This window comes from Ctenopharyngodon idella, chromosome 11 (assembly GCF_019924925.1).
Source record: "Ctenopharyngodon idella isolate HZGC_01 chromosome 11, HZGC01, whole genome shotgun sequence".
NCBI lineage: Eukaryota > Metazoa > Chordata > Actinopteri > Cypriniformes > Xenocyprididae > Ctenopharyngodon > Ctenopharyngodon idella.
The window spans coordinates 24,107,682-24,135,228 of NC_067230.1; the positions used below are offsets into that span (position 1 = coordinate 24,107,682).

General features: G+C 36.5%; 2 protein-coding genes and 1 long non-coding RNA gene across 8 annotated transcripts; 2 read left to right on the plus strand and 1 right to left on the minus strand.

Annotated features, from left to right (window-relative positions):
* zgc:162816 (uncharacterized protein LOC571260 homolog) lies at positions 1 to 7,054 on the plus strand. Of its 2 annotated transcripts, XM_051912784.1 has the most exons (8): positions 26 to 745; positions 1,010 to 1,168; positions 1,957 to 2,237; positions 2,320 to 2,500; positions 3,535 to 3,656; positions 3,748 to 3,937; positions 5,010 to 5,115; positions 6,500 to 7,054. In XM_051912784.1, exons 2-8 carry the CDS (start codon positions 1,020 to 1,022, stop codon positions 6,587 to 6,589), a joined length of 1,119 nt encoding a protein of 372 aa, XP_051768744.1. In that variant the 5' UTR covers positions 26 to 745; positions 1,010 to 1,019; the 3' UTR covers positions 6,590 to 7,054. The 2 variants fall into 2 exon arrangements, with proteins under 2 accessions (XP_051768746.1, XP_051768744.1); XM_051912786.1 differs by lacking the exons at positions 3,535 to 3,656; positions 3,748 to 3,937 and having other exon boundaries at positions 1 to 745.
* LOC127522632 (uncharacterized) lies at positions 4,991 to 16,878 on the minus strand. Its single transcript, XR_007932643.1, has 3 exons — positions 16,076 to 16,878; positions 12,055 to 12,161; positions 4,991 to 5,135 (listed from the first exon to the last, which is right to left on the minus strand). It is a non-coding gene; the product is annotated as an uncharacterized LOC127522632 (long non-coding RNA).
* LOC127522630 (protein FAM126B) lies at positions 7,895 to 26,757 on the plus strand. Of its 5 annotated transcripts, none has more exons than XM_051912779.1 (13): positions 7,895 to 8,146; positions 12,313 to 12,454; positions 16,885 to 16,942; positions 17,169 to 17,273; positions 17,835 to 18,014; positions 18,109 to 18,189; positions 19,059 to 19,174; positions 19,573 to 19,668; positions 19,933 to 20,049; positions 20,399 to 20,486; positions 21,730 to 21,880; positions 22,116 to 22,250; positions 25,453 to 26,757. In XM_051912779.1, exons 3-13 carry the CDS (start codon positions 16,892 to 16,894, stop codon positions 26,043 to 26,045), a joined length of 1,713 nt encoding a protein of 570 aa, XP_051768739.1. In that variant the 5' UTR covers positions 7,895 to 8,146; positions 12,313 to 12,454; positions 16,885 to 16,891; the 3' UTR covers positions 26,046 to 26,757. The 5 variants fall into 5 exon arrangements, with proteins under 5 accessions (XP_051768739.1, XP_051768742.1, XP_051768741.1 ...); XM_051912780.1 differs by lacking the exon at positions 7,895 to 8,146 and adding an exon at positions 9,411 to 9,560; XM_051912782.1 differs by lacking the exon at positions 22,116 to 22,250.
* Positions 26,758 to 27,547: the final 790 nt, after the last annotated feature.

Consider the following 27,547-nt stretch of genomic DNA (forward strand, 5'->3'; position numbering starts at 1 on the left):
TAAAGGTCTTTCCGATACTCTGACGCGGCTCTGGTAATTGAGGATTTTATCCAAGTGGGAGAAGAGGGATTAGTGTTAATGACTACATGCCTTAATTAGCCATTTTATTAACTGACTTCGAAATAATCCACTTTAATGAGCAACAAAAAGTTCATCTGGGACATTGGATTAGACATTGTTCAGTGTTCTTACACATTCAGCCAAACCAGTGCTACAAATGTGGAGGTATTTTAAAGATCTATCACCTGCATCAAAAAGCATAAGATATATTGTTATCTTTTATAACGACTTATGCAACAAAGACAATACAAATTATTATAAATACACAAAAGTAAAAAATAAACATACAAAATAATCCTGGCCTGTTCATCTAACAGTCTACACAATATTAATAATATAATAATTCATATTTTGTGATAGATTTTAATAGTTTGAAGTAGGAAGTGTTTTTGGGACGAGGGCAAAGCAATAACATCTAGGCCTATACATTAAGTTAATTAAAAAAAAAAAAAAGTAGCAAAAATAAACGATAATGGAAAAAAGGCGTCGAAATGTGTTAGTTTTAATAAAAAAATCAACCATATGGACAATATTTTTCCCTTGGTCCAAGAAACAATATATTTTCCCTAAATCTCGTCAGGAACTTTTAGGTTGAAAATTGCAGTTTGTCATATCTTTGGTCGCTGTGTTGATTCTGGCTTCACACTCTCACACTCATTGATCAGAATTTGAGTCACGGTTTATGGTGAGTCAAAGAAAATCTGAGATTTAAAGTTTATTATCAGTTTAACATCACTTTTTGACACGTGCAACTTTGATAAATCAATCTCTTGTTTACGCGATTTTTATTTATTTATTTATTTACAACTGTAATTAAATGCTTTAAGGAGTTGAGATTATATGATTTCAAAATTGTTACCTTTATGTTATCTGCACTATCCTGCATCTTGTTACAGCTCTGCAGGTTTCCATTTCCATTAAATGTGTTATGGTATCTTATTTGTTTTAGTTTTTGGATAATGGCCAGTGTTGAATTCATCAAAGACCTTTGTACTCCAGCGCTGGTTATTGACCTGGATAAAGTGAAAAGAAATGCTGAAGGCATGCGGGAGCGCTTCCAGAAGCTAGGGGTCCAGCTCCGTCCTCACATGAAAACACACAAAACACTGTAAGATTCTCCTGTCAACAACACCAGCCTCAACGCTCAAACATCTTGCTTGCAAAATAATATGAACTATAATTCACTGGTTACTAGTAATTTTGTTTCTAGTATTTAGACACTTAAAGGGATAGTTCACCCAAAAATGAAAATTCTGTCATCATTTACTCACTCTCATGTCATTCCAAACCTGTATGAATTTCTTTCTTCTGCTGAACACAAAAGAAGATATTGTGAAGAATGTTGGTAACCAAACAGTTAATGGTCCCCATTGACTTCCATGGTGTTTGTTTTCCCCAATGAATCATTAACTGTTTGGTTACCGACATTCTTCATAATATCTTGTGTTCAGCAGGAGAAAGAAACACATACATGTTTGGAACAACTTGAGAGTGAGAAAATATGACTGAATTTTCATTTTGTGGTGAACTATCCCTTTAAAGGCACTTAAAACATTTCAGTATCTTTTATTACATAACAAAATATCAAACCAAATGGCATTTATTTGAAAAAAAAAAATAGTACACTTTTCTCAAATAAAAGTTTTAAATGATTAAACAATAGATGCACTATTAAAAATGAAAACAAAATATTTGAACAAATGAACATTTTACCTCAAAATAAAAATTCTGATGTCATCATTAACTATTAAAACAACTTTTTATCACTTTTTTATTAAGGTACCATTTGTTAACATTACTTTACATGAGCTAACAATGAAAAATTATGTAATTTTTTTACATTTAATTATTTAATCATTGTTTTTTCATCATGAATGTCACGTCTGTTGTTTCCAGGGAATGTGCGGACATCATGACAGGAGGCTCTCGTCGTTGTATTGTGGTTTCTACTCTAGCTGAGGCGTCATTCTATGCTGATAATGGCTATGATGATATACTGTATGCATACCCACTGCCATTTGATAAAGTGGAGCGCTGTGCTGAGCTATCTGAGAGACTCTCTCTATTCCACATCGTAGTGGACAACCGCCTTGCCCTACAGGAACTGAAGAAGAGACCTCTGAAGCAGGGAAAAGTCTGGAAGGTGTGGATGAAACTGGATTGTGACAATGGGAGAGGTAACAATTCAAGAGGTTATGTTTGAAGCACATTTTGGGTGTACTGCAGTAAGATAAATTTGTTTGTTTTGTGTTTTGACAGCGGGTGTTCCTCATTCTGACCCAGCTGCACTAAAACTTGCCCAGGAGGTCTCTGATACTGCAGGGGTGGAGCTGACGGGAATTTACGCCCACTGTGGGAACACCTACGCCTGTCAGGGGGAGGAGCAAATCAAAGCCGTTGCTCAGGAAACCACTACGATCACGCTGCAGTTCATGGAGAAGTACGCAGACATCATCTAACACTCACTTAAAGTTCATCTTTGAAAACACCCATCATTTAGCAATACTAATAAATGTAATTCTTTGAAAAAAAAAAAAAAAAAAAGAATATTAATTTTATTATACATTACACTATACATTGTAATATTGGCATCCCTAAATTCAATTGTGGCATTTAAAATAATTGATTTTAATTGATAGTATTTTATTTTTAGTTTACCCAACAAGGCATATCATTTAAAAAAAAAAACGAATAATTTAACAACACTAATAAATGGATTCTTTAGCAAACAAAAATAAGTTTTATTTTTATATTGTACATTATAATATTGTGATATCTAAATTCACTTGTAGCAATTAAAAATGATGGATTTTTACTGTTTTATTTTTAATTTATTTAGAAACCAAAGCATAATTTTAAGCACTGATCATTTAAAAACACTAATAAATGTAATCTTTTACAAAAAAATGTAAATGATAATTCATTTTTTATACTATACATTATAAAATTTTGATGCCTAAATTCACTTGTAGCAATTAAAAATGATTGATTTTACTTTGGTTTTTATTTTTAATTTATTTAGGCAGCAAAGCTTGATAATTTTAAACACTGATAATTTAACAACACTAATAAATGTAATCTTTTTTTCATTTTTACACTATACATTGTAATATTTTGACACCTAAATTCACTTGTAGCATTAAAAATTAATATTATTTTTTATATTATACATTATAATATTGTGATGCTTAAATTCACTCCTATTTAAAATAATTGATTTTAATTTGTAGTGTTTTATTTTTAATTTATATAGACGACAAACATAATTTTAAACACTGATAATGTAATCTTTAAAATTGTGATGCCTAAATGTATGAGTAGCATTTAAAATTAATAATCTTATTTTTTTTGTATTTAATTTGTAATTTATTTAGAAAATAAAGCATATACATTTAATATAGGCATAAAATAAACATTATCACCAGCTTATCATAATTTCCAAATTTTTAATATCAGTGCATCCCTACTCAATAGGCTAAAGGCAGCTGGAATACACACTCCCAAATCCAGCATTGGTTCCACCCCTTCCTGTAGCCACCCAGTTTCAGACATGGCCATGTTGAGTGAGGTGCATCCTGGGAACTATGTATTTTATGGTCTGTGTTGCCATGTTCACCTGTGTATTTATTATAAGCAGTAATGTTCTCAGTTTGTTTTGAATCATAATATTATCCGTTGCACATCCAGACGTGCAGCAGTCCCTCATTGGGTCCTGTAGACTTGAGGATGTTGCAGTACGGGTACTGACACGAGTCATAGGTCACTATCCACACAGGAACCAGTTACTTGTAGACTGTGGGTGGACAGCACTGAGTCATGACGGTGGGGGGCGCTTACCCACAGGTTACGCCATCATTGAAGGACACCCAGAACTCAAGTAAGAGATCATAGTGTGGATTTATATGAGGAATTTTTTTTCTAGGGATGCACAAATGGCATTGTACATCAGTTATTAGCAGATTTTTTTAACTTTCATTTTTTTTTTTTTTTTTGCTCATTTACCCTATGTTTACATATACACTACTGTTCAAAAATAGGTCAGTAAGATCCCAGTTTTTTTTTGGAAAGAATTGTGTACTTTTATTTGGCACGGATTGAACATTGATACTGACACAAACAAATATATATAGTTCTAATAAATGCTGTTCTTTTGAACTTTCTATATATCAAAGAAAAAATTATCATAGTTTACACAAAAATATTAAGTAGCACAATGTTAGAATTATTTCTGAAGGATCATGTGATACTAAAGTCAGGAGTAATGGCTGCTGAAAATTCTGCCATCATCACAGGAATAAATTACATTAAAAAATATATTAAAATAGCCAAAAAGTTGTTTTAAATTGTAATAAATTTTCACAATATAATTTTTAATTTAATATTTTTAATATTATACATTATAATATTGTGATGCTTAAATTCACTTGTATTTAAAATAATTGATTTTAATTTGTAGTGTAATATTTTTTAATAATTTGCATAGACAACAAACATAATTTTTAAACACTGATAATTTAACAACACTATTAAATGTAATCTTTAACAAAAGTTATATATTTTTATGTTGTATGTTATAAAATTGTGATGCCTAAATGTATGTATTTTTAAGTTATATAGACAATATAGAATTTTAATATCAACCATTTATCAGTTATCAGCCATAACATAACTATCAATTTACTATTGGTATGTTTAACATGTTATTGGCATGAAATACTTCATACTTATCAAACATGATATTGGCATGAATTTCAATATCGTTGCATCCCTAGATTTTTCATTAAGCCCCCTGTCTGCATAGCATTAAATCCATTCTCAAATATTAAATTCTAAGCTCTGACATTGCATAATCATTTTTTGTTCATGTTTAGATGTTTGTTTTTGTTGGAGTAGGAGGTTTTGTGAGTCAGATGATATAAATAGCATGAAGGGTGTCGTCTGTTTTGCAGACTACTGTCTATGACTCAGGAACACGGCAGGGTGGAGCCCATCTCTGGAAAACTGGACTTCAAGCAGTTCCCGCTGGGGTCACTCCTCACACTCATGCCTTACCATGTGAGTTACTAACCCTCTCACTGCAACAAAGCACACAGAGAAACACACTGTGACATTCTCCATTCGACTAAGCAATTGCTGGTGGTCTATTATTTTTATCCATGTATTAAAGTGCCCCTATTATGCTTTTTCGGATATTACCTTTCATGCAGTGTGTAATATAGCTGTTCGTGAATGTAAAAGGTCTGCAAAATTTCAAAGATCAAAGTGCACGATAAATGAAGTCATTGTCTCCTTAAAGAAAGAACTGATTCTGAAGTGCCTGAAACGAGTTGTCGGTAATTCCAGTCTTACTTCTTGCACAAACCTAACAAATTTGCATAATGCCCACCTATGGTCTTCATTGGCTGCTTGTGAACAACGTCTACTTTGACCCGCCCTCGAACACTGTAGTTGAGGTCTAGAAGAGTTTGGTTTGTGTTGTCGACATGTTGAGAAGACGCTGTGTTCTGCACTCCAAAAGCAAATCTACTTTGCATGCACTTCCAAAGGATGAGGACTCAAGCTCGAATTGATACGGTAAACCGATGCCAGAGTTTCCATTCGTATCACAAGTGCTAAGGAAGCCTTTGGAGCAGAAATTCAGATGTGCATTTCATTTCCGACACATGCTGTAGGCGGTAGACCAATCAAAACAGACTGGGTCATCTGACAAATCAGAGGAGAGTAGGCTCTTGGAAAGGAGGGGTTTCAGAGAGATTGAATCTTTTATCAAACCATTTTAGACACCATGAGAAAGGAGGGCTCCCGGCTCCCTTTCCAGAAGAGGACGGAGCTTTAACAGCTCGCGCTTCAGTTGCTCAACAACAACAAAGCTGGGGAATCTCACGCAGCTAAAATGACGATTGTCAGTAACAGTGTTCAGCCTTACATTGTTCAAACCGGAGTCGACACTGATGGAGAGACTCAGGAAGAAGTTACAACTTTTAGAATGCAACTGGACGTTTCTGAATGGTTAGTGGATACATTTATATAGTTGCTGTGGAGTTGATTCAACTCATGGACTAGCATGTGCCGTCATGTTAATCTTGTGCAAATCCAGCGTTGTTGTAGCGATTTCTCTAAAATAAAATATCTCCCTTTGCATTGAACTTTGAGCGTCATAACTTCGCAGATGTTGTTTATGCTCAAACAGCAACATTACACACTAACTAAAGTTAAAAAAGTGAAATCACAATCAAGGACTTCTTTTATATTACCACAAAGTGCATAACTCCAATACTTTGCAAAATTATTGACAGAATAGGAAAATACGTTCAATAATTCACTGCACAAAAACATTGTTGTCAGCACAAACTTCTGAATGCAATGAAATTAATTTCATTTCAAATTAAGAGCAGGTTGGATAAAAGAAAACCTAAACACTTTTATGTTTTGTTGACAGGCTTGTGCCACAGCTATGATGCATCAGGTCTATTTTGTCCATTCCAATGGGAAGATTATAGACACATGGAAGCCCACTCGAGGCTGGTAACAATCTCTAACAGAGGGACAGCTGGGGACCGTGGATAGAAATGTGTAGGACTTGTAGCACCTGCGAATTTGCTGTCTAAGGCAGGTATCTATTAGAAACCCTTCTTAAGAGCTTGTTGATCAGGAGCCAAGTGCATTATGGGTTGGAGGCATGGCAGTTCTGTCCTTGAGGAGCACTCGTTGTTGAAAGTGTATTATTTCAGCAAAACAGCCTTTGTGTTAACTGGAAGGCTTACATTGGACTCATGATTTATTTTTCTCTGCTTCTTTAAATTCTTAAAAATACACTACAGTATTCTTTGCTGACTGTGATTTCTTCTTTGTATCTGACTGAACTTGCATGTTGTATGTTTTATGTGCTCAAAAGGACTTTTGGAAGGATCTTAAATTTCTGCTTTTTATGAAATGTTAACAACATGCACCTCAGTTTGAAATAAAATCATCTACCACAGTGGTAATCAGATGCTCTAATTGCCTTTTCTTATCTTACTTTTGCTTTTATGTTCCAAATTGAAGTATTCACTTTAAAAAAATACAATAAAGCAGTAGTGGGTAAGACGGTTAATAATAAAACAAGCTTTGTTAATGGATGTTTCTTCAACTTTGGACACTTTTGGCCCTGTGGACTTAAGGTTTGATAAAACTTTATTAGGGGCAAAATTTTTCATTGGCCCAGGCATACTTTTTTGAAAAACTATATACATAATTTTACAGAAGAAATATTGAAATAGTTTATGTCACTGTTAGTTTTGATTATAGCTCTACATATGCAGTAATTCATATTTTTTGATGGATTTTCATAGTCTGGGACAAGTGTTAAAATGTATGCATAAATGTAATTTGAAATGTTGCGAAAATGCTGATGTGATATTTATATAACAAAAACGAACGAATCCCATCTATTATGGAAAATGCAGAGCAACAACATTCAGACTATTTGCTGTTAGTTGCATGACCCCCACACATTATACCACAAGAGAATTGCAGACATGAAAATAAATTTACACCTAATAGTTTTTACTCACTTTGATAGGAACTCGAAGTCCAGTTCACTTCCCTGGTGCGTTTTTAATGAGCACGGTTCACCCAGAGCCGTTAAATATGTTCAACGGCTCTGGGTTCACCTATTCACCTGACCAATTGAGTCGCTCAGATCGAGCCCACGACACGACTGGCCAATAGTCACGTAGTGCGATGAGCTCCGCTCAGCTCACAAATCACCGCACTGCGCAGCTATTGGCCCGCCGCAGCGAGGGCTCTATCAGAGCGACTCAATTGGTCAGGTAAATAGCTGCAAGTTGGCAGGAAGAGCTAGAGAGAGGAGATACATGATGATGTTAACACGGCAGTGAACATTTTGGTCTGGCAACGCAAGGCCTTTTTTAACCCATCGATTCCTTGATATTACTAGTAATGGTCCGGTGGGATTGTACAAGTAATGTTCTGCTTGATCTCAGAGGTGGTCGTTGTGTCGGGTCTGTCCTTTAAAGCGCATTGCAGCTTTGCTCAAGGACTCTAGCGATCATCTGCAGCATCCGGAGGAGTCCAGATCCTACTGGTATGTAATTCAGAACCATTTCATTGATAAAATCTGGGTGTGTGAGCATAGATGAGGCTATTTAAATACATTTCAACCACAAATGTTGAAAGATGACGCTGATTCTGTTATATTAGGCCGAATGTTTATTAAATGTATTTATTAAATTACATTTATAGTCACTAAAAAGTTAACAACAACATGTATATTGCACTGATGATTTGTATAACCCATTGGGACTTGAATTACGTTCCGAGGACACAAAAAATATGATCATTCTTTATCCTACTCGAAATACAAATTTCATAAAAGTCACGTTGTCGCGTTTACATGTAAATGTAAATGCAACCATAAATTATAATAAAACTATCCCATTTTTTACATTTATTTCGATATATATTGCAGTAAACATTGAGCAACATTCAGATAATTGTGCAAATGGACTGATATACAGTAGGCTGCTTGGAGAAAACTTTGAATTTTAGTGTTGTTATCTAAAATATTATTACTGTAAACACATGAAACACTGTTAGATCATTAAAAACTATATGGCAAGCAAAGAAACGAATAATAAACATTTCAGGCTAAGCATTTAGACTTATTGTACACTAGATTGACTTATGACTTTTAGTGCTGTATTTTTTAACATATGATTTATGCATTATTTTTGTCTCATGTCACAGGCTGAAAAAATAATTTGTTTTTGTTGACAAAAAGCAACAATCACTTATAAATTGATTTAGCTGCATACAGTCTAGTACTCTTTTGTGATTTTTATGGCGCCAAATCAAAAAAAAAAAAAAAACATTAAAAACGGAGAAAGTGATGTCCAGCGGAATCCACACTGGGTCTGAATTGGTTAATATGTAAAAAAGAACATAATTTTGCATATCTGTTTTTATGCATCCTAAAGTATGAACATAATGGTTTGGCCTTAAGCTAATTTTTAAAGCAATTTTCAGTACGCACTCTCTGTTCTCTGGATACCTTTACGCACACACACATTGGCACTATTCCACCTTCTGGCATAACATCAGTTTTAACTCTCATGCACAAAGTGAAGTGATCAGATGCCAGTAAGGCATGCCTATAAACCAGCAGCAATCTCAACCCCAAACACAGATGCACCAGTGTTGAGAGCAGGAAGCTGGCATTCATTGAAAAACCACAGTCAAATGACACAGGAAGGATGGCAGCAATCACTGCCACTGATGTAACCTTATAGTAATTCTTCAATCAAACCGACTCAGGTCTTTTTTGCCCTAGTCAAGGAGTTGTTTTTATCTCAGAGGAGTTGGATTGTGACCCTTGCCAAGGACTTGTATTCTGTGCAGCACAGAGATTTGCCCGGGCGAGATTAGACACCATCTGGCTAATTTGACAGGATTGAGAGTGATGAGACGCATCTCGCACTGTCAGAACAAAATAATGCTTGGTATGTTTGAACGCATGCACATGCTACGAGTGTTAGTATATGTGACCATATGTTTGCTCCTCACTGGTAACAGCACTAGTGTTCAATGAGGTTTTGAGTGTTGTGCAGGTAAAACTGTCTGTCTGTGACAGTTTGGAGTGCGTTTTTTAGTCAAGTATGTGGAGTGTGTTGCGCAACCTATTTAACAATGACCTTTCTGTTGTGTCCCGCTGCAGTCGACAGGCCGATCATAGTAAACTCTCTTGTTAATGCTCATTGAATGCGTACTACTTTGATCTCCGTTTAGTGAAATCACCTCTCATTTTCCCTCTTCCTGTCTCTTTGCACTAAGCTCTTTTCACAATGGCTATTTTAGGCCTGGCTGTGCGTCCCTCTTCGGGGGGACTGTATACACTTAATTATCTGGCACTGAATCTTGTAAGCTTCTTACCCATTGGCTAGGGTTGGAGAGCAGGCGCGCTAACCGTGTTGCATCCACGCAGCAGAGGAATGTTTTGGTCAGGCAGATTGCCCCCGTCTTGAGGTAAGGCGTTAATGCTAAAGGTCGGCAACTTCTGCGTAAAGAGGGGAGTATATCTTGAGGGGAGTATTTCACTGCTATTTTGTTGCAGCCACGTTGCATTTTTCAAATATTTTAGTCATGGTTGAGTCAGTGTGCTGCAGAGCCTCAGGATAAACCTTCATTTTTGGAGAAATTGAATGGGTAGTTGACATAACATGTTTAGGAACTTTTGTTACATCAAGATTTTAGGCTAAAAAGTTTAAGAAAACTGCTTTTCCTTTATTGTCCGGCCCAACTCCTGCTAAACAAACAAACTCTTTCTATTTGTTTATATTTGGGGCGTTTCCTCTGAAGAGGCAAAGGAGGCAGTGCCTCCTCAAAAAAATTGGATGAAAAAATAATACATATTACAAAAACAACACAATGCAAATATTACAAAATGTGACATTAAAAAGTTTATAATATACTGGTTATATTAGTTTAAAATACCTTTAGGTACTTTTAGGACATCCACTGTGCACATTTAAAGAAAAAACACTGTACTGTTGAATAGAGGAATGATCAAGAAAATAGGGCTGGGACAATACATCGATGCATCATGAATTGAGAAATGATTCTGGATCGATTCTGATATTTTCTGTGTGTGTCGTGATTCTCTCTCAAATCAATTCTGAGCTTAGTTTTCAACAGCAGATGGCACTGCGTGCTTTAGAAACAGATGTACTCTGCTTCCTTCCAATTCCTTACACACACCACTTGAACCTTCTATAAAATAATCATACATACAGTTTGAAAAGGTTGAAGTGAATTACAATGGTGTTTGCAGTGGGCTGTTTACATTAATCTCGTGTCATAAGAGCATTTTGAGGTGCAAATACATTGTCAGACTCAGCCGAACGCACGAGCGCTCTTCTTTGTGAGCATTTGAGCATGCGGTTAAAAATAGCCTATCTGCTGTTAAAAACTAAGCTCAGAATCGATTTGCGATGCATTTGGAAAATATCAGAAATGATCCACGTATCGCGATGCATCGATAGTATTGTCCCAGCCCTACAAGAAAATAACATTTGATTAGACATTAAAATTATGAAGCAAAATGGTGAAATTACTTGCATCAACTATGTTACTGTCATTTTCAACTATGTATTGATATATTTTTTTACATTTTAAATATCTAGACTGCTGCTTTTGACATTATTTCAGAGTATAGTTCACATTCACAGGGACTGGAGTTTTGCATTACATGTTTAAAACTGTCAAAATGATCTGATTTATGATAAAAATGTTCTTGTCCTTAGTGACTGTGCTGAGAAAAATTCTTTAAAAATAATCACTGTACATATGGCAGAATAGACAAAAAAAATGGAATATTTGAGTTGCAGTGTAGTATGGAAGCTTGTTTTTACGCCACGGAATTTAAGAAAATGAAATGATAATTGTGACTTTTTTTCTCAGAATTGCGAGATATAAACTCACAATTCAGACTTTTTTTCTCGCATTTGCGAGTTTATGTCGCAGTTCTGACTTTTTTTCTCGGAATTCAGACTTTTTTCTCGCAATTACGAGTTTATATTAGCAATTCTAAAAAAGTCAGAATTGAAAGTTTATATAATGCAATTCTGAGAGGTCAGAATTGTGAGAAGTAAACTCGGAATTGTGGGGGGGGTTTCAAATATAAGCTGAAACCAATAGTTGTTTTATTGAGAAAGCATGTTGTTTTTACACTTTTTTGCTGATGTGAAATGTACCCTAAATTATAGAATGACTCAACCTATAAATTAAATTTATATTTGTTTGATGTTAGTTATGAACTGTGCCTGTACATATGCAAAGCTTTAAATGAAGTGTAAAACAGTGTATAACAATAGCTGTACTGTAAGTGCAGTTAGCGCTGCTTCCTCTAGGCTATCTTGGGTCATGTCTCGACAGCACAAGTAGGATTTGAGATGTTGGCAGATTTTGTTTAGCGTGTAAAGCATCTGTTATATTCACCTCAGATTCACTCCCAAACCACCAGCACAGCACTGCTGTCTAATCAGAGCAGAGCACACTCCCCCTCACCGTCACACTGCCATATGCAGAGACTGCCATTTTAAGAGCTGCACACAAACATACATAAACAACACAGACATCCAGAATTAGGACTGAATGGGGCAACAACACCTGCGTGTGTTTGCACTATTAAGCTCTCAGTTTGGAACATGAGCCCACGGTTGTCGTAGTAACTGTGATGCTCTGTGTGTTGGGCAGGTGTGTGAGCTTTAATGGAGTTTTTGAGCGGGATGTGTGCGTCTTCTTTTTATCTGCCGGCTGTTTGACCAGAGATCAAGAGACATGGAGAATCTGAGCCACATCTCTCCTTGTCTACACTTGTGAGCTGGGTTTGAGTCAGGTGAGCCGCAATGAACACTAAAATGGTTTTGGGGTGTAAATAAAAGTACTGGTGAATTTGCACATTTTAAAACAACTGTAATACAATAACACAAATGAAAAAATGGGAATTATGTAGTGGCCAAAAAAATGTTGAACAAATCAAACTATCTTATATTTCCAGGGATTCTTTGAAGAAGCTCAGCCTTGCTGAAAAAACACACTTAAACCAGATGGTTTTTCTGGTCTTAGATGGTTTACGCTGGTCTTAGGTGGTTTAAACTGTTCTACCAGCCAAGCTAGATGGTCTCCTAGCTAAAAAACAGAGATGAAACGGTATGAAAAATTCGTCCAGAATTATTGATTTCACCAAGTTGTATGTCAAACCATGAAACAAATAAAAATTAGCAGCACTATGCAATTTTTGTTTGCATAAACATTAAAATAATAACTTTAACAATGACGTCCAGATTTTAAATGAACAAAAATGTTGATTGAGTGACTTAAAACATTTTATCAACTAACTTGTTCAAATAAAGTTTTGAAAAAAGTTTTATAAAATGATAAACCTCACATTTCAGTCTTTAGTCCATTTAAAAAAAAAAAGGAAAGAGTCAAAATTATAAATAATTATAGGTATTTTATCTGCTGCGTAAATAATTCTAGATACCTTATCTAATTTTTTTAATTTGTAGAATGCACATTAGCTTATTTTCCATTAAAGGGTTAGTTCACCCAAAAATGAAAATAATGTAATTTATTACTCACCCTCATGTCGTTCCACACCCGTAAGACCTTCATTCATCTTCAGAACACAAATTAAGATATTTTTGATTAAATCCGATGGCTCAGTGAGGCCTGCATTCACAGCAATGACATTTCCTCTCTCAAGATCCATAAAGGTACTAAAAACATATTTAAAACTTCAGTAGTTCTACCTTAATATTATAAATCGACGAGAATATTTTTGTGCGCCAAAAAAACAAAATAACGACTTTTCAGCAATATAGTGATGGGCCGATTTCAAAACACTGGCTGTGTCCGAAATCGCCCTCTATACCCTTAAATAGGGCACTATTTGAGGGGACAGCCATTTGTAGTGGTGTCCGAAACCATAGTGGATGATGTTGAGTGCACTCATTCAATCCCACAATGCACTGCAATAACGAGTGTACAACCGATGCACGCTCAACGGCTAGAGAATACCCATAATGCACTGTGAGAGTCGCGTGCTGAATGAATTCCCGCGTCTCGCCAGGAGATGGCGCCCGCAGCTGAATCAATCATCCATTTATTTTCCAAACCGCGCTGGTCCAGTATAATATCATACAGGTATAATTTCCTTTTTAATTGATCATTAAATCGTTTGATTAAGGTTTGTACATGCTAGTTATCATGGCAGAGTTTAACATAATTATTCATTACTACTGGGGCTGCCACTTTGCTACATTTCAAATGATTATTAAATAGCAAGCACAAACTATGCGAGATCGGCAGCCCTTCCGGTGCACTCAGTGTCCGAATTCACTCACTCGTTTCATTCACTCCTTCAAGTGGACTATATTAGTGGAGTAATGTAGGGAATAGTGAATGAGGGTATAGGTTGCGATTTCGAACACAGCAACTGCTTCGGAGCTTTGCGAATCGAATCAGAATCGACTCGGAGCGCCAAAGTCATGTGATTTCAGCAGTTTAGCCGTTTGATAGGAGATCCGAGTCACTGATTCGATTCGTAAAGCTCCGAAGCAGTGTTTTGAAATCGGCCCATCACTATATTGTTGAAAAGTCGTTATTAAGTTTTTTTTTCTGGCGCACAAAAAGTATTCTCGTCGCTTCATAATATTAAGGTAGAACTAACGTTACTGAACTCGCGCATGAACTGTTTTAAATATGTTTTTAGTACCTTTAGAACGACATGAGGGTGAGTAATAAATGACATTATTTTCATTTTTGAGTGATCTAACCCTTTAACTGGTTGAGCATACAGGCTGAATCAAAATGTAACTCTGTGAAAATCTACTCTCTGCCAGTAGGTGGCGCTTATGGGCAGCATACATTTCCCCGGTAACCTCCGTAAACAAAGTATCGTTGCGCTTACTTAATTAGGCATTACACGGAGGTAGGATGAAAAGAAAATGTCATTGAATTTTTTTTCTGAAGACAGTCAGTCCACTTCAGAGATAAATTCATATAATTAATGAATTAATTCATTCATACATACATTCATTCATGTAATTAACCTTTAATACTCACAGCTTTCCGCCATGTTTTCACACAAAACGAAACATACGTTGCATGCTTCGCCTGCGTGAGACTGTTGCTTAACTCGCTTAATGCTGGACGGCATTTATTTACCGTGAGTTTTTCAATTCATGTTAATCAAATGAGGTTTTAATAATTATGAAACTAATATTAATCGTCAGCTTCATCCTTACTAAAAAGTGACCAAAACCCACGAGGCGACTGACCGGTGTGACCAAGAAGGGAGACCAACTAAGACCAGCAAACCGGATTAGGCTGGTTTAATCTTTTATATTTACTGTATTTTTCTGCTTGGCCTAAGTCATTCACTAAAAAAAGAAAACCTTTTGTAAAGAAATTCATATGTTCACCAGTGTCCAAAAGTTTGTTGTTAGAGTCTCTCATGCTCACCAAGGCAGGATTTATTTAATAAAACATACATTAATAACAGTAGGGTACAACGGGGCTAAAGGCACACCTTAAGAAAAATTGCGCTTTTCACTACTCTCAAAATATATGACTGCAGGAAAAATATACATGTTTGTAATGGACATTGATGGAGCAACATATTTTGTGTGGGAAAAAAAAAACAAATTATAAAGTGGTAAATTTTGTTTAAAAATCTTATAAATGTATGAGGTGGTGAGGGGGGCCTTTTGGGGTAAAAGGCCCCCCAGCATGGGGTAAAAGGCACACAGTATTTATACAAGTACTTTAGCTAAAATGATGTTTTTAATAATGACTAGGTTAATTCTTGTTCAAAAGAATCACTTTAGCAAAGTTTGTACTATTTTCTGTTTGTTTTGATAAAAGAATTCATTTTTGTTCAATAAATATACATTAAAATAGGCCTATGTGACATATATTTTTATACATAAAATATAAAAATTGATTTTAAAAATGCAGAAATACAGAAACAAAATTATTTTAAAAAGTAAAGATTCGGAAAGCATTGAAGGAGATCCCATAATAGCCTATTTAATATAGATTTACAGTAGTAACAATAAATTATATTTTATTATGATATGATTAATATATTTTAAAATATGATTGTTTCATTATAAATATGGTATTATCTCTAAGATGGATACCCAATTTGATATGATATTTGCTATGTGAATCTTACCATGTCATGTCAAGAAATGGAAAAGTTACCCAGCTATTCATTATCATGTTAATTATTGTGCCTTTTGCCCCAACAGCAGGGGCGCTTTTTACCCCAAATGCCATACTTTTACATATTCTTCCGTTATTGAAAAACTGTTGCTTGAATTACCTTGAACAAAACTGAAAATCATTAAGAAGACATTTGTCTGAAAATACAAACATTAAATTAATGGATTCTTATTTGCTACTTTAATCTACAACATTTTAAAAAACATAAAATATTAGATGAAACTACCTCAAAATCAACTTTGCGTTGCTGCCCGCGATCGCGTCAAGGATCAGACAAATTTGCATGTGCATTTTGAAAAGCGGATATTTAGTAAAGTGCTGCGGCAAGTTTTTGTGCCATCTAGTGGTTTAGAGGAAAATAAAATCAAAGGCGCCTTTAGCCCCGTTGTACCCTACTATTGTTAAATATATTCTAATAAACGTTTCTTATTCATTTCAGTGTTGAGAACAGTTGTGCTGCTTTATATTTTTGTGGAAATTGTGATACATTTTTTTTCAGGATTCTTTGATAAATGGAAATATAAATCTTTTGTAATATTATAAATGTCACTTTTGATCAATTTAATAGGCTACTTTATCCTTGCTGAATAAAAGTATTAATTTATAAAAAATAAAAAATAAAACTTTTAAAAGGTAGTGTAGATATACTTTACATTTGTCTAACTAATTTTAGGTATTTAAGCATAAACTTCTACAATAAGTTTAAGATCATGAGAAACAAATTCAGTTCAAGTGTGTCCAAACTTATTAGCTGTAGTAGTAGTAGTGTCTATATATAAAACCTCTGACAAAAAATGCCATTAAACCAACCGTGAAACTGTTTTGCATTACTTAATGGAATAATGCAAAATATAATCATGGTTGATGAGAAAAAAATTTGCCTGGCAAATTCTTTCATTTCATTGACATTGACAGGAGTGGCGAAGTTCATTTTGGGCCATGATTTTGGTGCAAGTGTGTTACTAATATCATTTAATAAATTTTTCTTTACATGTTTTCTTACTATCTTCATATTTCCCTTATTTTCTCTGTTAGGAGGACCATGCTCTGCTCAGAGCGTGGGGTGGTGGAGGAATGGCTCTCAGAGTTCAAGGTGAGAAATTTGACATCCTAGCAGGTATTAATATGGTGTTTTTTTATATAGCTCAGTCAAATTAAGTCTTCCCTTCCCAAGTGATCTGAGCACAGTGTCCCATTAACCACATTTGGATTCAAAATCTCACACACAATAGAGGAATATTTCAGCCTCCAAGTTAATTCAATTCCAGGCTGATTCAGGTAGAGGCTGTGTAATGCCAACCACCATTTCTCCTCTTTAGACCTTACCTGATGAGCAAATCCACAGCTATTCTGGCAGCCTGCGTCTGAAGAAAGCTTTGGTTCCTGCTCTCTATGCTGTTATTCGGGAGCAGCCCTGCAGTGAGGTACGATTTATGTTTTATTTAAAAATGTTAGGGGTATCTTCTTGTCAAAAGGGCCTGGTGTTGGGTGATGATTCTTTCTGAAAGTGTTGATATAAGCTTTCAAAGGTAACTTGAAATGGCATGATGTGGGTTGGGACTTGATTTTATTTATTCAGATTATTTAGTGCTGTTATTGTTAACTAAAACTGAAAGGTCAAATAAAATAAAATATAAATGTCAGATGAAAAACTTGAACTTAAAAAAAACCCTCGAAAATAGTCTAGGCAATTTGTTTTATAAATGCTTTTTGTTATACTGGTTGAAACTCTCTACACATCCTGACAGCAATCAATAATAGAAGGGGTCTAAGTTTAAAACATGTACATATTTCTTTCTGTGGAAGTCTCAGGACCAAAGAATGTCCGTCCAATCATTGCATTTGGTCTGATGCAATGATTTAATATCTTCATCTGTTATGTTCAGTTTGTATTAAATATGCTGCTTACTTATGCTGGTGTTTTTTTTTTTTTTTGACATTCACTTTATATCACTGTCTCACTTTTTTTCTTCCTTCTTCTCTAGCTGCTGGCTCCGGTGTGTCATCAGTTGTTTGAGTTGTACCGGAGCTCAGAGGAGGGTTTACGACGGTTTACCCTGCAGTTCCTGCCTGAACTCATCTGGGTGTACTTGCGTCATTCAGCCAGCAGAGAGCGCTACCGCAATGGCTGTGTAGAAGCCCTGTTACTGGGGATCTATAACCTGGTGAGAGATTGGTGATTGTGCTAGTATTACCTGTGATTTCCTGAAATTCAATATCTAAATTTGACATACGGTATGTGCACATCTTCTGTTACAGGAAATTGTGGACAGTAAAGGAAATGGCAAGCTGCTGTCATTCACCATACCAACTCTCTCTAAGCCTTCAATATACCATGAGGTATGAAGTGAAGTATAATACAAACTTTTTAATCTGACCTTTATCGGATGTCTGAGCTAGAGGAGGTATCGGTGTCAGATCAATGAAGATGATTTATCCTGTTGGTACACACACAAAACGCAGATCTGGTTTCATTTTGCTTGGTACAGGAAACTAGGGAGTAATGCGCCAACCTAAAAGAGCCAGAAAGCCTAGATTTTTATAAAGCTAGGGTTTCATGGATGGTTTTTAGAGTGTTATGGGAGCTGCAAAATCTGAGAAAACCATCTGGTTTGCTGGTATTAGCTGGTTTAATCTAGCTCTTGTATTAGGTTCAAAATCTGGGTACGATTGTTATGCTCAGGGCCAAATTGACCCTAATTGGATTCAATACAATTCACCAATAACCATATAATGAAAGAAAAGTCTCGGTACTGGCAGGAGTCTCAGTACTGGCAGGAAATGTACGTGGGGGGAGTGAATGAACAGTTGTGGGTAATGAGAGTGGAAATGAGCACTGAGGCGCCCTTTAGCAAGGCACCTAACCCCCAATTGCTCCCCGGGCACCGCAACAAAAAAAATGGCTGCCTACTGCTCCAGGTGTGTGTTCATGGTGTGTGTGTGTTCAGTAGTCACTGCTGTGTGCACTTGGATGGGTGAAATGCAGAGCACAAATTCTGAGTGTGGGACACCATACTTGGCTACACGTCACACGTCACTTCACTTAAAATAAGTCCTATTTCACAAGTAATATCATATAGAATGTTTCCATTGAACTTAATAAGGCTGTAAATGCTTAATTGAATTGAATATTCAATAACTATTTTATGGTTATTATTTGTAGGCCTTAAATGAGTAATTAAAGCCGAATACACTTATGTTTAACGCAGCCATCCAGCCTGGGGTCCATGGCGTTAACCGAGGGAGCCCTGAACCAGCATGACCTCATCCGGGTGGTGTACAGCGGTCTGCTATCTCAGAGAGAGACGGTCACCTCACAGAACAGGTGCGTTTTTTTTCTTGCAACACTGAGGTTTTGTACTTATTCCTTCTTGTGGAGAAAGTAGGTTTGATGTGTGGAATATTTCTGGGCATTTGATTAATCGCGCTATCGCCCACTGGACCGTTTTATCTCCGTGACTCAGCTGTTACTTTTTCCTACAGGCTGAAATGGGCTGTAATGGTATCTCAGCATTTTTATTTCATTAAAGCACCGCTGGAGCTTCCTGACAGCGAGATCTGTGCAGATGTAGTGTGATTTGTTATTACCCATTCCACCGGCTAGATACATGGCGACAGTCGCTGACTCATAATGTACCGCTGTCTGATTTGTCGATGTAAAATTATGCAGATGTCAGAGGGGGTTATGTAAAAGCAGTGTGTGTGTGTGTGTCTCTCCTGCAGGTTTGAGGTGCTGTCTTTTTTAATGCTCTGCTACAACTCAGCCGTGGTCTTTATGCCTGCATCCTCCCACCAATCGGCTTGCAGAATGAGTACACGGTAAGGGGAGCGCATGAGTTCTCTTTTTCTGCTAACGATCTGGGAACGTCTTGGCCTGTCTGTCATTCTGGCTGTCTCACTCTCTCTGAAATGTTGTGCTGGAACAGGCAGAGATGGAATGATTAAATGGGTTAAATGGAATATTGATTTAAAGAGAGAGAGAGAGAGAGCAAAGGATTTTTGTGGCGGGTCATAGCATTAGCATAAAGACCTCTAAATAAACATGTCATTAGAGATTCTCTAAGAATCTCACTCTTCATGCAGGCTGTGTGTGAGCGGTTACCCGCGGCAGCAGCAAAAGTCGTGGAAGGAGCCGTATAACCGTGTGCGATTGGAGCCAGAGTTTATGGTGCAGATGCTGACTGCTGTTTACCATGCCATGTAAGTTTTCTGAGTTGTATCTCCATTTTTTTTTTTTTTGTTTGTTCCATGCCACTATTCTTCTCTAATAAGAGGGTTATTTGATATAGATATTGAATAATTTCTGCTGAATGCTAAAGATTTAAGCACTGTTTTACTGTAGTTTTGATCAAATAAATGCTGTCTTGGTAAACATAAGAGACTTCTTTCAAAAACAGGGAAGTGTATTTCTAAGCAGCATCCAAATCTACTTTCTTTTTACATTAGTAAGAGAAGGAAATGTATTATATATTTAATTCCTGTTAATTCTCAATTAACGGTTTGAGTGGTGTGCTAATGATCTCATCTGCGTAATGATTCTCTTCTCCAGTTATAATGGGCAGTGGGATCTGGGGAGGGAAGCTTTGGATGACATCCTCTACCGAGCACAGCTAGACCTTCATGCCCAGCCATTACTGGTAAGTCATCAGTGTATTATGTGAAATGCTTTTGTTACAGAAATATACAGTGGGGTCTGAAAGTCTGAGAAACTGAAAATGTGTTTTTGAAAACACAAAAACAAAATGAAGATAAAATATTAAAGATTCTGCACTATTTCTTGGTCAGTAATCAAATTTGCAATTTTAAACATGTGAACAGATGTTTTTGCTTCCATTGATCCACAAAATGCTCTTTGAATCATTTTCAAAATATGCAAGAATATCGTCAAAGCTGTGTTTGAAATCACCCCATACTGTATACCCTTGTTCGCTACTCCCTACATTATTTCACTAATATAGTCCACTTGAGGAGTGAATAAAAACGAGTGAGTGTATTTAGATACCGAGTGCACCAGGAGGGCTGCCACTTTTGCATAGTTTGTGCTTTCAGTTCAATTTGAAACTTGACCCTCACAGTGCATTATGGGTATTCTCTAGCCGTTGAGTGTACATCAGTTGTACATTTGTTATTGCGGTGCATTATGGGACTGAATGAGTGAACTTGACAATAGCTGCTTCTCATTTCGGAGGCTGCGTCCTTTGGAGGTCGCAATTGTAGGCTGCATACGTCATCAAGGATGTCTTATTTAAGAAAAGTAACTAATAAAATTGACTGTCATACCTTGTGAGGAGTAATATACTGTAATTTCTTTCTTACTTTGCAATCTAATGGTTACTTTACTTCAATGGGACTGCCACGATGATGTATGAAGCTGACACTGTGGACGCAGCCTCCGAAATCAGACGCAGCTAATGTCTACTATTGTTTTGGACACCACTACAAATGGCTGACCCCTCAAATAATGCCCAATTTAAGGGTATAGGGGGCAATTTCAGACGCAGCCCAGGTTTTACACAAACTTTTAGAATTTATACAGCTCAAGTGCTGCTGCCATTAAACCAAAAGGTGGAACAACAAATATGTTAAGTAATTAAAATATTAAAATTCATGACAATTTTTGAATTTACCTTGTTCTCATGTTACCCTGAAAATATTATTATTATTTTTTTTAAATTGAATTACAAAAAATGCAAAATAGTAGCATTTTCACTGGTGGTCTGACTTTTGAACCCCACTGTACTGTACTAGTGATGTGGGAGTTGTAGTTTTTGCCACAAGAAAATGTCTTCCATGTTTTATGAAGACTTTCAAGAGCAACATTTAAATTTTAATTCTTAATGGAAATGTAATATTTGCATTACGTTGACCCCTGATCCTCAGGTGGCAAATGCAATTAGTCGCTCACTTCCGTCCCGTCCTCCGGAGGGCTCACGGAACCTCCTGGAGGTGGAAGTAACTCATGCTGGGAGATGCGTCTCACAGGCAGCTGTCACTGCCGCCTCCATTCGTCGCCTCCGCTGGAAACGAGAAGGTATATGAAATATGCACGTGCACACACACACACACACCCATCTTTTTATTTTGGTTGCTTTTTGCTTATTTATTTCCTTCATGATCATTAAAATTATAATGAGAACATTAACGTGCCATCCTCAACAGTCCCTCCATTGCATCCATTCAAGCATCAGAAAGAGGAGGCCATTTTTGTTTGTGAAATTTTCCATCTGTCAGCATCATATTTAGTTCGCTCACTGTCTTCACCTCAGATTGTTTTGATTTCTCAACCACGGCTGAATTCTACGCCTCCATCACCCCCAGCCGGTACACTCCCCCGGAGAGACCAGACAATCCTGTGCCACGCGGGCGGATAAAGTGCACCATTCACCTAACCTTGCAAGGGGGTAGGCAGGGCTCAGGAACATCTCACCTTTACACCACGTCCTAACAGAAGTGATGCAATAAGATTCTCTGATTAACATGGAAAAGATGCTCTTTATCGTGTGTCGCGTCTGGTTAGGACATGGTGTTAGACAGTCCATACACAAGCCCTGCCCTTGTTCGTCATAGAAAGTGTTCATTATCAGTATTAATATTAAAATATTATCAATATTAAAAAGACCCCATTGCATGGAAAACCTCCTCCTGTCTGTTACTAGTGTCTCCACATACCTTAGTGTATTGTGATCATTTGTGTTTAATCCTTTCATTTGTGATCAATTTTGCTTTAGAAGCCTTTTTTTTTTTTACAGTGCTTGCAAGGCAAGAAGATAGAATGATATTCCTCTTTTTTTCCCTTCTTTTTCTTCATGAATTCATTTAGCTTAAGCTACTTAATGTACAGATTTATTCAAACATTTTGTAGTGCACTATATTTTCATCTTAAATTTCTTAAAAGGAAATTTACATTGATAAAATGTTCTGTATTCAAAACAGTAATAATATTTGCATACTGAATTGTGATTGGCCTACTTTTGGTGCATTCAAGTCATGATCGTACAGTGTTTCATAATTGACTGCACATGAATACCAGGTCATAATTTCCAGTGTTTTTGTACCAATTTTGTTTTAGTGAGCCCATAAGTTGGAGGAAAATATTTTACATTTTTTAAATAATTTAAATATTATTGAAGAACAAAACACTAAACTTGGTTAAGGTTTTTATCTGACAAAATTATTTGGGGAGGGGGGGGGAAAAAAAGGCAAACTACAGCTACAGGTTTTATTTTATTACGAAAAAAATGCATAAACAAAAATCTAACAGGAAAAAGCATACATTGACTACAACATAATCAGTTATTAATATTTTGTTGGTTCTGTCTTGTTTTTGCATGTGTTCATAATTTCTTTGTATGACAGCGTGGCCAAACATTATGTCTGCACAATTTGGCATGTTTCATTGTGTTATCACAAATAAAACAACTCACTCATAATTAGCCCAACATGTAATATGATCACAAAATCTTTAACACATTTTTAATAATATTTTAAGGGTCAAGATGTCAATTTTCCTTGGCTGGACATCACTTTTGGCCACTACTGTAGTTGTAAATTTTGGCGGTAATGTTTTGTGTAAAATTAAACAAAAATAGTGATAAAAATTGCTAGAATTTACCATGGATCATGTGTCAGTTACACATCTAATATGCATCCTTTGCTCTTCGTTATGTTGCATCAGCGCTAGAAAGCTTGCTGTATTTGTCGGGGGAATTATGATATTGGTCCAGCACCTCCACTGTATTCCAACCAAACTCATTTATGTTTGCGATTTCTGAACTTAGAAGTAGGAAATTCTGAGGTGGGTTTGAATGCAGCATTTCTTACATCTACACTACTGTTCAAAAATGTTTTGGTAACACCTTAATAAGGTTCATTAGTTAACATTAGTTAACTACATTAGTTAATATGAACTAATAATGAACTGCACTTATACAGCATTTATTAATCTTTGTTAATGTTAATTTCAAAGAAGTTTTTTATGCTTACCAATTGTGCTTTTTTAGAAATACAGGAAAAGCATTTTTTTTTTTTTTTTTTTTTTTTTTTACAATTAAAATTATTTTAATATATTTTAAAATGTAATTTATTCCTGTGATGGCAAAGCAGTTGTACTATTTTTGTAGGAACTGGAATTTTTTTTCAGGGATCTTTGATTAAAAGAAAAAGACAGCAGTTATTTGAAATAGTAAGGATTTTTATAACTTTATAAAAGATTTGTTACTTTTGATCAGTTTAACACATCCTTTCTGAATAGGACTTCATTTCTTAAAAAAAAAAAAAAAACATACTGAAAGGATTAGTTCACTTCAGAATTAAAATTTCCTGATAATTTACTCACCCCCATGTCATCCAAGATGTTTGTCTTTCTGTCTTCAGTCAAAAAGAAATTAAGGTTTTTGAGGAAAACATTCCAGGATTTTTTTCCATATAGTGGACTTCAACAGTTACCAACGGTTGAAGGTCCAAATTGCAGTTTCAGTGCAGCTTCAAAGGGCTCTACACAATCCCAGCCGAGGAATAAGCGTCTTATCTAGTGAAACATAAAAATAATAATAATTAAAAAAAATTATATAGTTTTTAACCACAAATGCTCATCTTGCATTAGCTCTGCGATGCGCCACACATTAAGTAATCTTGTTGGAAAGGTCACGCGTGACGTAGGCGGAAGTAGCGCCCCAGTATTTACAAAGCAAATGTGCAAAGACTAAGTCAAGCGGCCTTTACAAAAAAAGTAAAACAACTATGTCGGACGATGTTGAAGTTGGAGGAGAAAATGAGATGGAGATTTTTGCCCTACCGCGATACTTTTGCCTACGTCACGTGTGACCTTTCCAACCTGATTACGTAATGCATGCCTCATCGCAGAGCTAGTGCAAGATGAGCATTTGTGGTTAAAAAGTATATAATTTTTATTTTTTCTTAGAAAATGACCGATCGTTTCACTAGATAAGACCCTTATTCCTTGTCTGGGATCGTGTAGAGCCCTTTGTAGCTGCATTGAAACTGCAATTTGGACCTTCAACCCGTTGGTAACCGTTGAAGTCCACTATATGGAGAAAAATCCTAGAATGTTTTCCTGAAAAACCTTAATTTCTTTTCGACTGAAGAAAGACAGACATAAACATCTTGGATGACATGGGGGTGAGTAAATTATCATGAAATTTTAATTCTGAAGTGAACTAATCCTTTAAAGTTTTTAACGGTAGTGTAATTACATACTGAGTTGTGATTCTTGAATCATCTTGTCAGAGTTCACCAACAAAATTTCCCCCCTGTGCTTGAGTTTCCAACGTTCACATGTATATGAATGGAAGCAAATGGAGTGAATGAAGACTAGTGTAACCTCAGCTTGACACTTCAAAGACGGTGTCATGTTGTTTTCTACCAGCTGTGAGCCTGTGTTGGAGAATTAACGTGCTGAGTGTCAAAGCAGCTCAGATGCAGCATTTCCCAGAGGCCGATCCAAAAGCCCAAGCTTATTTCTAAGCTCACCTAACACTATTCTTTTGCTGCCTTGCAAGCGCTGTTATTTCCTCCAGGATATTCAAATCTAGTTAATCCAACGTTCTGTTTTCTCTGCCTCATTTTCCCCTTGCTGTGTTTTAGATGCCGACGGCGTGAGCTGCGGAGAGGACTCTTTTGACCCAGATGAAGGGTTTTCCTCTGGGGCTTCCAGCAGCAGCCAGCCCAGCAGCGTGAAACGTGACTGGGTCATAACTGGCATTCGACCTCTCCGAGATCCGGGAGCCAGGCAGAGGGAGAGCACGTCAGCCGACACCAGAGCCGCCCTCCGAAGCCTCCACCAACGGCACCAGTCCCCTCCCCCCACCGTCAGCCTCCGTACCGCAGAGAGTAGCCGCAGCCCGAGTCCCAGCGCTCCGAGACGCTTTCTGGACCCGCATTACATCTCTCCCTTTGCTGGTGTGCCACCCAAAACCAGCAGCACGTCTTCAAGCAAGTCTCTTGACTGTACTGGCCTCAACGGCTCATCGGGACCCACAGATAGCCTGTCGCTGGGAAGCCTCAGCGCAGACAGGGCTCACTATCTGTCAGCCATCAGCTTGCAGGAGGAACGACTTGGGCGAGCGGCGCGGAGCCAGGATCTCCTTTCCCCCGGGAGTCCATTCTCCTCTGGAAGCCCGTTGTCCAAACAGTCTCGATCACCCAGTTTTAATATGCAGATTATATCACAGGTCTAGAATGATTTTGCTGGGCTATGTGTGCAAGAATGAGAGAAAGCGAGAGAGAAAGTAGCAGAAATGTTAACGTGCATGCGTACGAGCATGTTGTCTTACGGTGTGCGTGTGAATGTGTTCGAATGAGGGTGCACTCATACACTTTTATTTGATCACTACATTATGCACTCGGGTTCGGTGTGGAGGAAATATTTGTTTTGCACAATGGACATATTCAAGTGTACAATGATCCGAGACTGTTTTAAATGTGCCATACAAATAAACAATAACAACCTGATGTTAAGAGGAGCAAACATTACCGTATCAGAGCAATGAAACTTCAAAAACCGACAATCACGGTCAATGCATCGAGAAAGGCCTGAAAGTGCATGATCCAAAGAGTTTTATCCAGCCCAGCTGTACTGTAGGTCGTCCTGAAGAAATCCTCTTCCATGTCACCGTTTCAGTTTGTGCTGATTGAGCCCGCTTATTGTTGCCTGTGCTGTCCACCCACCGTAGAAAATAAATCGTGTGGACTGCCTCAATGAAACGCTATGTCGTGAAAAAAATAAACAGTATATGTTGTACTTTCGAACAAGTTTATATTTTAAATTGTGTATATTTGTGTAAATGATTATTGTACCATAGAAAGAGTATATGCTAACAGAATCTATATTGCTTGTACAGAGATAGAAAGCTATCTGCTGAATGGTGAATAAATGTGCTGTTCATGGGAGCGTAGTCTTGTTTTTTTCACATATCTTGTCCTAACGGATACTTTATATCACTGTAAACCCTAATGCTCAAAATACTTAATTGGTTTGAGTAGGACAAACTTAAATTGAACAAATTAGTTCAATTAAATTAATTGCTATGAGTATTTAGAACTTTCTTTTTCTTTTGAGTTCACAGCACTGACATATTTCAAGTAAACTGAACTTTTTCATTGTTTTGAGTTGTATGAACTCTTTTCTTTTAATTTTGACTAACTTAAAGGAACACTCCACTTTTTTTGAAAATAGGCTCGAATTCATTCATTCATTCAACTTTTAATTTTCCTTCGGTCTTAGTACATGATGTAACTACAGAAGAGTCAAGTTTTAAATAGGAAAAATATTGAAACTCTTTGGTCATTTTTTAACGAGATGCTAATGGTCTAATCAGATTCAATGAACTATGCTAAGCTATGCTAAAAGTGGTACCGCCAGACCCGGAGATTGGCTGAATGGATTCGAAAACGGTAAAACTCAACTGTTTAACTCTAGGGGAGTTGGAAAATGAGCCTATTTTCAAAAAAAGTGGAGTGTTCCTTTAAGTTTAACTGAAACTGGACTGGGATTTCTATTTCCCAGCATGCTTTGCCCATGGCACTCGAAAGAGAGAGTAAATGCTAAAATCAAGTGTTATATAATGTTTTTTGTTTGTTTGTTTGTTTTTTTTTGTTTTGTTTTTTGTGCAAGATTAATGGTAAGGGAGATTTAGTAGTGATTAATGTTTTGTTATGCTAATTTAGAAGAGTTTCTGTT